Source organism: Bidens hawaiensis, unplaced genomic scaffold (genome assembly GCF_021521415.1).
Source record: "Bidens hawaiensis isolate Kalapana, Puna unplaced genomic scaffold, B.hawaiensis_p1.1 tig00032505_1, whole genome shotgun sequence".
Lineage (NCBI taxonomy): Eukaryota > Viridiplantae > Streptophyta > Magnoliopsida > Asterales > Asteraceae > Bidens > Bidens hawaiensis.
Window position 1 is genome coordinate 163,207 of NW_027495555.1, and position 14,011 is coordinate 177,217.

Here is a 14,011-nt window from a genome sequence, read left to right on the forward strand (position 1 = left end):
GAAGATAATCACTAATCAGCATCGTCTTATTACGCTTGGAATTGCTTTCAAATCGACCAATCTTCAACTTTAAAGGTATGTGTCAAACCACATGTTGATCATTAAAAAATCAATCAGTCTTCATCTTCTGATGTAGTCCGATTCAACATCAATCAAATCAAACTTGATATCAATAGTTAAGTACATCTTATCAATATTTGAAATCCATCATCTGATCCGATTCATCTGATGTCGAAATGTAATCTAATTCACATATTAAATTAAATTTAAACTTCAACCCTAATTCTATGATGATTACATATCCAATTTAAGGATTCAATTTAAACAATTCGATTATTCATATTGATATGTAATTCGATTAGTCATATACATATTTTGTTTTCAATGTCATGTTGCTTCAAAACATAGATTTTATTTTCAAGAATCAGTTAGTATTTTGGTTTGTTTTGGTGTTTTGTTATACAAATCGATTGATTCTAAATGTATAGTTTTGATTAAATATTAGGGATTTCTGTTTTCTATTTTCTAATGTATATTTTGTGTTTGCTATTTATATTCCAATTTAATGTAGCTCTCACTATGAATGTATATAATTTGGTTTTTGACAGGACGGATGGTTGTGTAGGGGCATTTCGGTCAACGTTTGATGCTGAATATTTTCAACACATGTCTTTTGTGTCCTTACTGTGAAGTAAATTTCTAATCTTCATTTCTACTAACTCTTTGTTTAACGTATATTGATTTTCTTAAAACAAGATTGTTTTTTATGTACAGATATGCCAGACCATGTTACGGTCCATTTCGAGAAGCTTTATACTCAAATCTCAGTTTTGGAGACAAGGAAATGTATATAATTATTCAATATTTCTTTTTTTTTTGTTTTTATTTATTATTAGTTAACAAATGAGAAAAATTGATGATATAAAGTGTATTTACTGTGGCTTTTGTGCAAAAGTTACCGGTTGAAGGATGCAAACTATAATGAAGCCCTGACCGAATTGTATGCAAACGAGTTTGATGGAGCAAACAGTCTTATGGTCAGTATTTTGTTATTTTTCTTTAGTTTTTATTATTTTACTAATTAAATAATAACTTAACTGATAATTAACGACTATTACAAAGCTATTTAGAAAAAATAAAATATGGGATGCTGCAAAATATAAACAATTGAACATATATAATATCATAGTTGCACAGTACTTTATATGGCAAAGCAAAACAACATTTGCCCCAAAAGAATTAAACCCTCTTTGAAATAAAAACAATCCATTTTTGCATTGACTTGATTTGTTCTGGGAACACAAAAACATAATCAACTTCCAAGTTACCGTTTTACACAAACCACTAACTTTCCTCAATACTTTTTTAAGATAAAGCTCTCATTTGCTAATACATTTTCCTATAAATTTATCTCAGCAATTGAATTCTTGAAACAGAAATATAGACCCTGTTAATTTCTGGCTGAAGACATTGAAAGTGATCTGTTGTCAATTTTGATCATTAACAAGCGTCAAGCTCGACTTAAAGTTGAAGTGAATGATAAGTTGCTCAATTGCTCATATCTTTTTGTTTATCTGCAATATTTGTTATTTCACTAAGTAATGTTTGTGATATGTAGATACAAGTCTATATATATAATCACGTTTACATTTATTTTTTTAATTCAAGTGTTATCGTTTCATAGTTTGTAGGAGGTTATGGTTTGTGGTTTACTATGGTTCAGAAGACGAAGTTCCCTTCTCGCTTTATATAAATGGATTAACTTTCTTCTAAGGAGAAACCAAATATTTATCATCAGTTAGCCGAGTCTTTTTATTTATACACTAAATATATATTTATTTATTTTGTAAATATATTTGTATCAAAATTTCTTCTTTTTGTTTATATTTATTACCAGCCCGTGTATTACACGGGATCTAACCTAGTTAAATAATATTTTGATATAGATTAGTCAGAGTGAAACATCGGGATTTTCTAATTATTTATATATATATTTTTGTAATAACAGGTATGTTTAGGCTTTTGAGCTGACTCGAGAAGCTTGAGCTCGGGCTTGTTTAAGCTCAGCTTAATCGAGCTTTTTCACGAGCTAACTATCTCTGGTAGTTTATTTGCTTCCCGATTCTGCACAACAAAAATCAAATATCAAATAGTATATCACACCGTGGTTTTTAGGGTTCACAGTTTTCTTCCGGTTCATCAATGGCAAGTTATTCTTTTTCTTCTTCTCAGGTACGCAATTCCACCGTATTATTATTATCCAATTACCACACACTCATTTTTTGTTTCTTACGCATTGTATTGTTTTTCAATTTACAAGGTTGGGGTTTTGGTGCCACTGAGAAATAATAATAGTAATAATAATATAGACGAAGACACTTCGAATTCAATCCCTAGAGTTGAAATCACCAAAGGCGTTAACGTATTAGGCCGTGATGTTATACCTATCACCGACAAGAGACTCAGCCGGAAGCACTTATCCGTCACCGTCTCAGCTGACGGCTCGGTTGAAGTAGCCGTGGTATGCATTTTAAATTCTCGTTCTGTCTGTTCGTTTAGATTTAACGTGGTTCTGTCTAGACATGAACGAGTGGCAACTAGGTATTATTAACAAACATGAACAGGGGCATCTTCGTGTCCGTTCATTTTTAACTTTAACCGGTTGCGAAACCAGTGACGGACCAGAAAATGCAATAAGTTAATAAGTTACCTAAAGTCGGAAGTCTGTCTGTAAATCGACCGACGAAGGGGGCGCTGTCTGTCGCTACTTGTTCTTTTTCTTTGCAATTGTGGCTAGATTTTTCCTTTTGTTTGAATAAGGTTTAAATTTCTAAAATCATGGGCTACGGCCTAAGGGTAAAGGGCCTAAGCTTATGGTAATTGGGCTAGTAAAGGTTAAACCAATGTAGTTTTAACATTTGGATACTGGTAATTATATTTATAATTAGTGTTTATATTAAAATTGTATTTAAAGTTTTAACATTTCTAATTTGTTTTTTCTTAGGGTCATGAAGGAGGTTTCAGAAGTTTGGGGGGTTGAAACCTCAACACAAACAAGCATAAACGAACATAATTGAACAAACATAAACTACTTATGTATTCGTTAAAATCATAGCCGAACATAAACGGACTAAAATGAACATAAATGAACGAACATAAACAGACGTTTATGAACATAAATGTAAGGAACAAAACAAGTGTTCATTTTGTTCATTTAATTGAACGAACAAAAAATATTATGTTCATGTTCGTTCGTTTATTAAATAAACAAACTTCTCGCTGAACAGTTCATGAACATTCGATTCGTTTACACGCACCTGTATCTACTTGAAACTAAAGAGGAAAACATGAAGTGGGCTATCTTTTATCTAGCAGGATTTAGAATTCTGAGATTTGCAGTTACTAAAACACCATAACCTGCAGAGTTTTGGGTTTATGATAGTATTAGTCTTATATATGGTCATTTGCTAGTGCAGTTTCTGTTTATACATTTCTGTTTACATAGGCATTAGTAGTTTGAACATTCAGTTAGTCTGTATTTTAGTTTTCTATATAATGGAGAACTATGCATTGTATTAATTTATTCAGTAAAATACACATTGAGAGTTAATTACATATGCAAACGAATCTGTTCTTTATCCCTTTCATGTTTTTTATCTTCATATCTTTATCTTTTATGTGTATGTACCCTGTAATGCTTTAAATATGTTAAAAATGCAACTTTTCTTTGATTTAAATTGACTTATAGGAAGGAACAAATCCAGTTGTCGTTAGATCTCAGGGTCAAAGGAAGAAGCTTTTGTCTCGTGAAAAGCTAATAATTAAAGATGGTGATATTATAGAATTAATCCCTGGGCATTACTTATTCAAGTATAAGGCGCTTACCGGTGTTAAAAAGAGTGATTCTAGTTCTCCAAGCACACAAAAAAGACCTTTAATTGAAGGTGTTCAAAATGATTCCCTTTCACAAAAGCGATTGCGACAAGTTTCTGAAGATGAGGCCCTTGCTAGAAAGTTGCAGGTAATATTTATATTAAATGAGTTATTTGTTTTTATTTTGATAATTCATGTGCATTAGTTTTTTTTTTTTACTTTTTTACATGCAGAGTGAGATGAATAATGATATTCAAGATAATGAAATATCTGGTGAGGCAATTCGCAAGTTCAAGCCTCCAAAAGATAAAGTTCCACAAACGTTTCGGCTTATGAGAGTGAAAGGCCTGCAATCATGGGCTAATACTAACTGTGTGTCAATTGGGGATGTGATTCAGGTGATTAGCAAATTGCAATTATTCTCCATATTTTCCAGAAAAGAAGTGATTTCAGATGTATTATGACACTTGCAGTGTGATTAATATTTCTGATTTAGTTTTTTGTATGGCGGTTAGGGGAATGTGCTAGTTGCTGTACTTTCAAATTACATGGTTGACCTTGACTGGCTGATGTCAGGTGAGCAACATCCATACAAGTGCTTTATATATATACAAGCAAATTTTCGGTTCTGTTTTGGTATTGCATGTAAGTTGCATATGGGTTAGATATCTTCAGAACTTCAATAACTCTTAACAACAAATCATTTTGTTTATTAGTTTTATATATATTTAATTTGAAGGTCGTTTTATCATTCTTATATGCAATTTTGTCATTTTGTGATTACATATGTTTAATCATAAAATTACATATAATAAATAACAAACCTACCCTAACATTTTATTAAATAAATAAAATGATTGGTTGTTAGAGATCTCAAAGTTCTTAAACTGTTTAAAAGTTATGTATACTCACTTTTAGGACTTTTTTGTTTATTTAGAACTTACATGTTTCAGTGTATTTTCTATGAGTAAGTCATGTTTAAAAAAAGTTAACTTAAATGGTATCGGGTCAAACAACTTGAAACACCCAGAGTGTATCTTAATGCATACATATACAACCTCTTGAATCTTTATATTTAGAGATTTAGATTATTATTATTGCACTAATACTGTTTTTCAATCATAATTAAGGCATCAATGAATCAGTGATACATAATCTTCTTTTTAATCATGTTTTTGCTTGTGGTGTAGCATGTCCAACTCTAAAGAACATACCTCATGTTTTGGTGGTTCATGGTGAAAGTGATGGTAGGCAGGAACATATGAAGGTTTTCATCAATCTAAGTTATCATATTATGCATTTGAACAAACCAATATGTTTTCTTTATTTTTTTCATTTTGTATCTTTTTATAGAGAAACAAACCTGCAAATTGGATTTTGCACAAACCTCCATTACCAATTGCATGGGGGACCCACCATTCCAAAGCAATGTTTCTGGTGTACGCTCAAGGAGTTAGAATTATTGTTCATACTGCAAACTTAATATATGTTGATTGGAATAACAAAAGCCAGGGTTTGTGGATGCAAGATTTTCCATGGAAAAATGGTGGTTCAGATAAAGGAAGTCGATTTGAATCTGACCTTGTTGATTATCTTGGTGCACTGAAGGTACTATATTATTGCATCCTGATTAAATTTGTAGAAACCGAGGTAAATTTAGTCTAAGTTAGTCAAACAGAACCAAAAATTCGGTTTATACAAAAACAAAAAAAACAGACCATTTGTTTTTTGTTTGGGTTTGGTGATTCCGGTGTGGTTTTTTGGTTTCGTTTTGAGTTTTGAGCTTTGTTTCTAAAGCTCGAGGTCGGCTTTTTAGTAGTTTTTTCAAGCTTGAGCTCGACTCGCTAATAGTTTTTCAAGCTTATGCTCAGCTCGTTTTTTAGTTTTAATTAATTTTATATGTTAACTTTATTTTATGTATAGTTTAGTTAAGGTTTCTATATCTAACATATTTAATTGTTTTTATCATAAATTTAAGTGAACAATTATTATATAAATATGTATATAAATATGCTTTCAGTGGGCCGATCTTGAGTACCTTCAAGCGACTTGCGTCTTTCACATCCCTAGTTATCAAACAGCTTGATGTATATGACCAAAAAAAAACTCTTTTTAGAGATGTGTTAATTAATGTTTTGTTTTTTAAAAACTTCTGAAGTTGATGAAAAACTGATAATTCTGGCATTTGCTTTAGTAGTCACTGCTAGATTTCTCATTGTTGATAATTGCAGTGGCCTGAGTTTTCTGTTCAACTTCCTGAACGAGGCAACATCACCATCAATCCATCTTTCTTTAAGAGATTTGATTACAGCAAGGCTACGGTAATGTTTGTTTTGTATTTCTTTAAAAATGTTTTTGATGTTTTTAACATTAGTTAAAGATTTTTATTAAAACTGGGCAACAACAAATTTCAGGTAAGGTTAATAGCTTCGGTACCTGGATATCATTCGGGTTCAAATATTAAGAAATGGGGACACATGAAGATCCGTTCAGTTCTACAGGATTGTGTTTTTGATAAAGAGTTTCAAAATTCTCCCCTTATATATCAGGTAGGGAGCACGTATCCGCTTTTTTACTTTGGCCGTTTCGACATGTTCTTCTTAAGAATGCGTCTATTTGGGTTATGTTTGATCTCTATTTGGGTTATGTTTGATCAATAACAGATCAAACATGTAATATATAGATGGAGGTTCAAATACAAAACATGGATAGCTTTTTCATTCAACATTATTTTTTTACAAAAAATTACATCATAAATTCATGCATATTTTTATCTTTAATTTGAATTTAGTATTGCTAATTTGTTATATTTAGAAAAAAATGGCGTTGTGCTGATATCATATATCTGTGCGAAAGTTGTGTTGTTTTACTACAATAACCGTGCTGTTTTACTGTTATCATTTATAACTGTGTTGGTACCATTATAATGGTAAACCAACACAAATTTTTCTATAATGGAATACAACACAATACTGGAAGAAAGAAAAAATTTATACCCAGATTAAAGATATAAAATGCTTGATTTTATAGTCTAATTTTTTTTGGTAAAAAATATCCCCGTATGAAAAAGTTGATTCACATTTAAAAGAAGTGGGGAATTTGAAAAGAGTAAAAACGTACTTGAATGCCCTTAATGTTGATTATCTTACATGCCACTATCAGCGCAGGCGTGTGCGTGTCAAAAGTTGCCAGTGTATATTTTTTCTGAGCATAAAACCCCTAAATCATTTTATTCATAAGTTAGTAATTATTACTATGAATATAACTTTTGCACTAATGTTTTTAAACTGTTACAGTTTTCGTCTTTGGGTTCATTAGACGAAAAGTGGATGACTGAGTTTGCGTTCTCAATGTCATCGGGAGTATCAGAGGATAAGAAGCCTCTGGGCCCTGGGGAACCTTTAATTGTATGTCCCACAGTCGAGGATATTAGATGTTGTCTAGAGGTAATATTATGTTATAGCTTATGTGCTAGGTTACAAGGGGTTATTTTAAAATATGTTGTATTTTTTCTTGTATTTGATAGGGTTATGCAGCTGGGAGCTGTGTTCCAAGCCCTCAAAAGAATGTAGAGAAAGCATTTTTAAAAAAAATATTGGGCAAAATGGAAAGCGAGCCACACTGGTCACTGGTATGCAATGTGAACCCGTGATTATATTTGCAGCTTACACAATTAATTACTTGTGCATGATACTGATATGCATATTTATTTGTTGCAGTCGTGCAATGCCTCATATAAAGACGTTTGCTCGTTATAACGGTCAAAACCTTGCGTAAGTGCCTATGAAAGTATGAAATATGAATGGGTTTTATTTAGGTGGTAATCTTATATTTCAAATTTTAAATTGTTTTTGTTTAGTAAATTAGATTAATGTTTTGATAATTTAATCTTTGTTGTTATTTTTTAAAATTGAAAAATGGAATTTTTGGGCCCAGCTTGCCTATTTTTCTTCTAAATTTCAAGGCATACGAGGCTGGGATTATTAGTTTTATTTAGCACTAATATATTTTTGGTTCTTTACGACAGATATATTATCGATTTGTTTTAAAATTTACAGATGGTTCTTGCTGACATCATCAAATCTCAGTAAAGCTGCTTGGGGAGCACTTCAGAAGAACAACACTCAGCTAATGATTCGTTCATACGAGGTATTATATATTGTGTCCTAAACAACCTTACATTTTCTGACTTTTGATTGTCAAATGATTTCTTTTCTATATTCAAACTTGTAACAAATAAGAGGAAACCACATATACTATTACCAACAACCCCTATAACAGAAGTCACAACCACTATTTCGTTTCTGTGAAAAAAATTTATGTATTAAAACGATACCACATAATCAGAATTGGATACATTTACTTATGCCACATAATCAATTTTCCGGTTTGATAAATTAGAAGAGAGAAATTAGTTCGATATAGACAATTACAACATGTGTCGTGTATAATCAGAAAGACAAAAAAAGTCCGATTGCAATTTACTATTTTGCACTTGCAGCATATGGGCCTCTATCTTGTATCTTGAATTTACTATTTTACCCTTGCAGCTTGGGGTGCTGTTTTTACCATCATCAATCAGCCATGGTCATGCATTTTCTTGTACCGAAAGTGGGAGCACATCTGAGGTAAAATGTTTGTTTCTGTTTTTTATGTTTCTCCATTTTAATAAAGGAATATGTCATTTTTGTAACTGTTATGTAACTTGAACGTGTCGTTTCAGAATAAATATTTTGGGTCCCCTGTGAAAACTCATGAAGCTAAAAGAACAAAACTTGTAACACTGGCTTCACCACACAGCAAGAAAATACATCTGCCAGACGTGATTACTTTGCCTGTGCCATATGAACTCCCTCCGCAACGCTATTCTTCAGAAGGTTACGAGTTCATCTTATAAATAATTTAAAATTTTATTAAATACAAAATATACAGATGACAAGGTAAAATGGTCAATTGGGCCAACTGTTATCTAAAGTTTATATTTATGTGTAAAACCTACTAGAATAATTTTTTTTTAGTAATCTTAAAGCCATTTTTGGACAAATTACTTAACAAAATAACTTTTGACTAACTACTCGACTCGTTTTTGTTAACCGTTAACATTGAATTTGTTGTTTATCATGCAGATGTTCCTTGGTCGTGGGATCGACAATATAAGAAGAGGGATGTTTTGGGCCAAGTTTGGCCTTAGAAACGTTACGTTTTATCATGTATATATTGATTTTTTTAGGATAAATTATGTAATCAGAGAAACAATGAGGAAATTTTCTAATTTGATTTCAATAACTTGAAAATAAGCTTATAATGGTTTAGACACCCAAAAAAAAAGAAAAAACTGACGAAACTAGCTAACTTGTGTAATCCGAACATTTTCATAATTATCTACTTGTTATATGTTAAGGCTATTAAAGAAGTTAGTAACGTTTCTTAACCTTTTTTTTTGTATGCAACATAAAGAATGTAGAGGATGCAGGATGGGCAATTGGTCAGATCTAGCATGGATCGTTGGTGTTCCGTAATTTTTTTTGAGAAAATCACAAAAGTTGCCAATTTTGTGAGTGTTTATATATATATGGTTGTAGTTTTAGAAGCAAGCAAGAACTCGTATATGCACCGACATGGTTAACAACCACTCATGGTTTGAACTACAATCATCATGCTCATATGTTTCTTCCATTCCTCATAATGCTCATTTGTATAACATTTTTGCTAGTTTATGAGAGTTTTCCCGCCTTTACGGATATTTCTAACAATGTTCCAGTCTTTATGCGTGTTTCTGAGGATGTTTTGAGATTCAGTTGTTCTCAAGAACTTCACCTGGACGATTGTCAGGTTTTAGATCAACGGACAATTAATGATCGATGTGGTATTGGAAATGAAAGAAACAAAACATACCTAAATAAGGGTAATAAGTTTTGGTTGGTGCCTCATCCACTGCCCATACAAGTTCTTGATCTTCAATCTCAAAACTTTAACTTATATTTCTTCTTCAAGTGTTGTTTTAGATCAGTACTAGACCGATAATGTTATCTATCTCCATTCTGATGGGATGGTAAGATGGTTGGAGTGTTAAATAAGTATACAATATTAGTAGTTCAAAAATTTTAGCTGTTAAAAAAAAAGAAACAATTACAGTTGGAGTTTTGAATAAAATGTATTTTTTTGAACGACCAACTAATTAACGCCGGGTACTCCGTACGCGACCCCCATTGGCTAAAGGTAGCCCAAGCCGGCCACTAGTCCGGACGGACGGAGCCCCTAGCGGTCCACCTATTGAGGGATTCACCAGATGAAACCCGACCCCCACGCCCGCCAAACGGCATGACAGCGAGGAGCCGGTAAAACCGGGTAAGATCAGGACTCAAACCCTGGCAAGTCAGGGTCATCCCTCATATCTCCCATATAAATTGGTGATAGTGAGGTTTGAACCCCTACCTCTCACTAGTAAAGTGAGTGCTCTACTATTGAGCCACAACCAATTTATTAAAATGTATTAAAGAGTGCTTTGGATAAATCATTTAAAACCGTTATGAATTGTGAATGTTTTCATGAAGATCCCCAAAGTCAAAACTCTCTTTTTTCTTTTGCCCAAAAATATTTGTCTTTATCCTTCCACCCTCACCAAATCCTCTAAAACTCCTCATCCCTTGCCCACCATCACCACTATGCATATAATTTATTAACTTTTGCTGTCCACTTTCCTGTTTGCTCATAAAAAAATCCAAAAGTATTTGATTTATTTCCCACTTGTTGATGGAAAACCCGTAGTAATTATGATACGCCAATCCAATTTTCTAATATAAATTGAACATTAATAATTACACAATTTTTTTAAATAACTATTTGCTACTCCATTAAATAACCTTTATCAACTTTTATTTATACGAGTGGCTGCTGATTAAAACTAATTAAAATAATAACATGACAAAGATAACATTCAATCCATAGAATGATTAGTTACGATTGTATCAATATTTGATTTTAAGAAACGTGATTTTGTTATTATTTTTGTTTTATCAATATGGATATGATAAATATAAATTAGGAAAGGAGAAATGAAAATTCTATTTCACGTGTCTAATTTTTACAAATTTATATTATTGTTCTTATATTATTTCGTGATTCCACATATGTATTTTGAAAGTACAGTGTCTCCTAACTTAACTTTAATGGTTGGAGTATGTAATATTTTGTTAAAATATGAATTTCTTAAAATTACATAGTGAAAATATAACCAATTTAAAAGTGTTTTTAATAATCCACTATATTTGATCTTTGGGAAAACCGATTACAATAAAAAAAACAAGTAAGGGGGCAACAATCGACGCCATAACCTTCTAATTATCCGTGATATTACGTTTCCGAACTAGAAAATAAAATCATAATTAACTTCATTTAAAAGATAAAAAAAGAAAACAAAGATATTCATCATTTTTATTTCTTATTTTCACTAAAAATACATCTTCTAGAAATGGAATCTAACAAAGTTGAACCCAAAAACAAAAGAAAAGTATTGGAAACAAGCCAACGGCAACTTATAGAAGCCGACAAACTCTCACTAGATTCCGTGCAGCAACCAAATACCTAAGCCTTGTACACGTGTCATAACCTAATTGGATGTCTTTGACCGCCTCTCTTTACTTATCGTTAAGACTTCCGTTTCTTTTCCTATAAATTCAACCCCAAATCACACCCTTCTCCTCACACTTAATTGTTATCTTCTCTCAAAACCCTAAATCTACTCATCAAATTTCAAGGTATGATCTCTTATTTTTTCTTTCTCTTGATCTTTATAATCCTATATTAATTTTATTATTTTGTTCTAATTTATCATATTGTATAAATGAAACAAGCAATCAATAAGCCTAACTCGGGCATTGATTAATCCCTAAGTAACCGTTAGTCTTAAATTCACTGATTAATTTTGGGCTGATCAGCCAATTAATCAGAGAATGATCAAATCCGGTTAAAGTCAAGATTAATCTGACTTAAATGGCATTTTCGGATGAGGTACCGCTGAGATCGGCAGTTTCTGGCGAGATATTGGCAAAAATCAGCGGTTTTCGGTGAGATTTTGGCCAATTTTTATCCATGTATAAAACTGAAAATTACATATAAAAATGTAAAACTGAAAATTATATATTAAAATCCTATCCAATTAATCTTAATCAATCCTGATTAATCGTTAATCTCCATATCTGTCCGACTAGTAGCGAGGGCTTTTCACTGACTTATGTGTATACACTCTTCTATTTTAAAACATTAAAATCTCAAAATTAATACTATAATTTTGTGCCATATTATTTCACTATAATATGATATGAACGCTCATCACCGAATATTTTATGAATTTTTACGCGATGCATGTTGTTGATCAGATCTCTAATATTTTGATTAATTTTGGTTACACAGATGCAAATCTTCGTTAAGACTCTAACCGGAAAGACAATCACTCTCGAGGTCGAGAGCTCGGACACCATCGACAACGTCAAGGCCAAAATCCAAGACAAGGAGGGAATCCCACCCGACCAGCAAAGGCTTATTTTCGCCGGAAAGCAGCTTGAAGACGGCCGCACCCTTGCCGACTACAACATCCAGAAGGAATCCACCCTTCACCTTGTCCTCCGTCTCCGTGGTGGTATGCAGATCTTTGTGAAGACTCTTACCGGCAAAACCATCACTCTAGAGGTCGAAAGCTCGGATACCATCGACAACGTCAAGGCCAAGATTCAAGACAAGGAAGGTATCCCACCGGACCAGCAGAGGCTCATCTTTGCTGGCAAGCAGCTTGAGGACGGCCGAACCCTTGCTGACTATAACATCCAGAAGGAGTCCACTCTTCATTTGGTTCTCCGTCTTCGTGGTGGTATGCAGATATTTGTCAAGACTTTGACCGGGAAGACGATCACTTTGGAGGTGGAGAGTTCGGATACAATTGATAATGTCAAGGCTAAGATCCAGGATAAGGAGGGTATCCCACCGGACCAGCAGAGGTTGATCTTTGCGGGTAAGCAGTTGGAAGATGGACGTACCCTTGCGGATTATAACATTCAGAAGGAGTCCACCCTTCACCTTGTTCTTCGTCTCCGTGGTGGAAATTAAGTAAGGATGTTGTTGTGTAATGTGATTGTGGAAAGTGTTGGATCATGTTACTGTTTTCTTTGGATAATGAATAAAATCGTATTTTGAATAATAGCTTGTGTTGGGATGTGGTTGTTTATTTTCTTGGGGTTTATTTCTAGTATTCATCTTCTATATTTGTTTTTAGTTTTAAGGTCAAGACATACATGATAAAATGGTTAGGATGGATACTGAAGAAACGTGGATCTACTCACTGGTAGCAGATCTACTTTCCTCGGGTATGATTAAACTGTTTCACCGATGGTTCCTTTGAATCCGTGTTCTTCCACCTACAAAATGAACAGCGCCGTTACTTACCCCTCAGAAAGGGACAGAGGGGTCCTCTTTGGGGTAACCCTCCGGCGTGAGAATCAGTATCTTTGTGGAGAAGATAATAAAGTGTGAGTCAGTGAAATCTCAAGAGTATTGCTGAATCGCTAAATACTCTTGCTTATGTGACTGTGTGTTTTCTGTAACTGACTGTGAGTGAATACAATTCAATATGATTGAATGTGATATCACTGCTTGTAACTGTCAATGATTGAGTGTGAATGAATGTGTCATCAAAGTGGAGTTGATGCTGTATTTATAGTGCTAGGGTTTCCACTGGCTGGGCTCAGCCTCGTTGGCCTCCTCCAATCGCACTGCGCCACGTGTCCTCTGGGACACCTGGCGCTTTCTCGTTGGTTGAAATCATGTGGTAGCACATGTGTCATGCTGAGTTGTCGACCTTTCATTTGGCAGCTGTCAACATCAGCATATTCTTACTCCTTAAAAAGATGCCTTCTAGAAGAGTGTCTGACGTGCACAATCAAGGTTGCCCTGATCCTGATTTGGATAAGGACGAGGTTGATTATGTGCACGTGTGATATGCGCCCATCCTGAGGATGCGCGAAGTCTTCTTTTTATTCTCACGCGCAGATATTTCATGCGCAGGTGTGATATGCACGAGCGTGTGATATGCGCCGCGCGCTGGTGCGCCACGCGCATATGTGACGCGCGAGCATATGTGATGTGC

The 14,011-nt window shown here is 33.6% G+C and overlaps 1 protein-coding gene and 1 pseudogene across 2 annotated transcripts; both read left to right on the forward strand.

Moving 5' to 3' along the window:
* The first annotated feature begins 2,046 nt into the window (after positions 1–2,046).
* On the forward strand, positions 2,047–9,168 carry LOC143583745 (tyrosyl-DNA phosphodiesterase 1-like; annotated as a pseudogene). The gene is made up of 16 exons (XR_013144237.1): positions 2,047–2,232; positions 2,321–2,521; positions 3,749–4,021; positions 4,107–4,271; positions 4,389–4,449; positions 5,064–5,140; positions 5,227–5,481; positions 6,105–6,194; positions 6,288–6,422; positions 7,170–7,319; positions 7,400–7,504; positions 7,593–7,646; positions 7,932–8,022; positions 8,424–8,501; positions 8,597–8,750; positions 9,000–9,168. The product of XR_013144237.1 is annotated as a tyrosyl-DNA phosphodiesterase 1-like (transcript).
* A 2,366-nt stretch (positions 9,169–11,534) lies between these two features.
* On the forward strand, positions 11,535–13,097 carry LOC143583746 (polyubiquitin 11). Its single transcript, XM_077065973.1, has 2 exons — positions 11,535–11,630; positions 12,286–13,097. The coding sequence occupies exon 2, from the start codon at positions 12,286–12,288 to the stop codon at positions 12,973–12,975; it is 690 nt and encodes a 229-aa protein (XP_076922088.1). The 5' UTR covers positions 11,535–11,630; the 3' UTR covers positions 12,976–13,097.
* Positions 13,098–14,011: the final 914 nt, after the last annotated feature.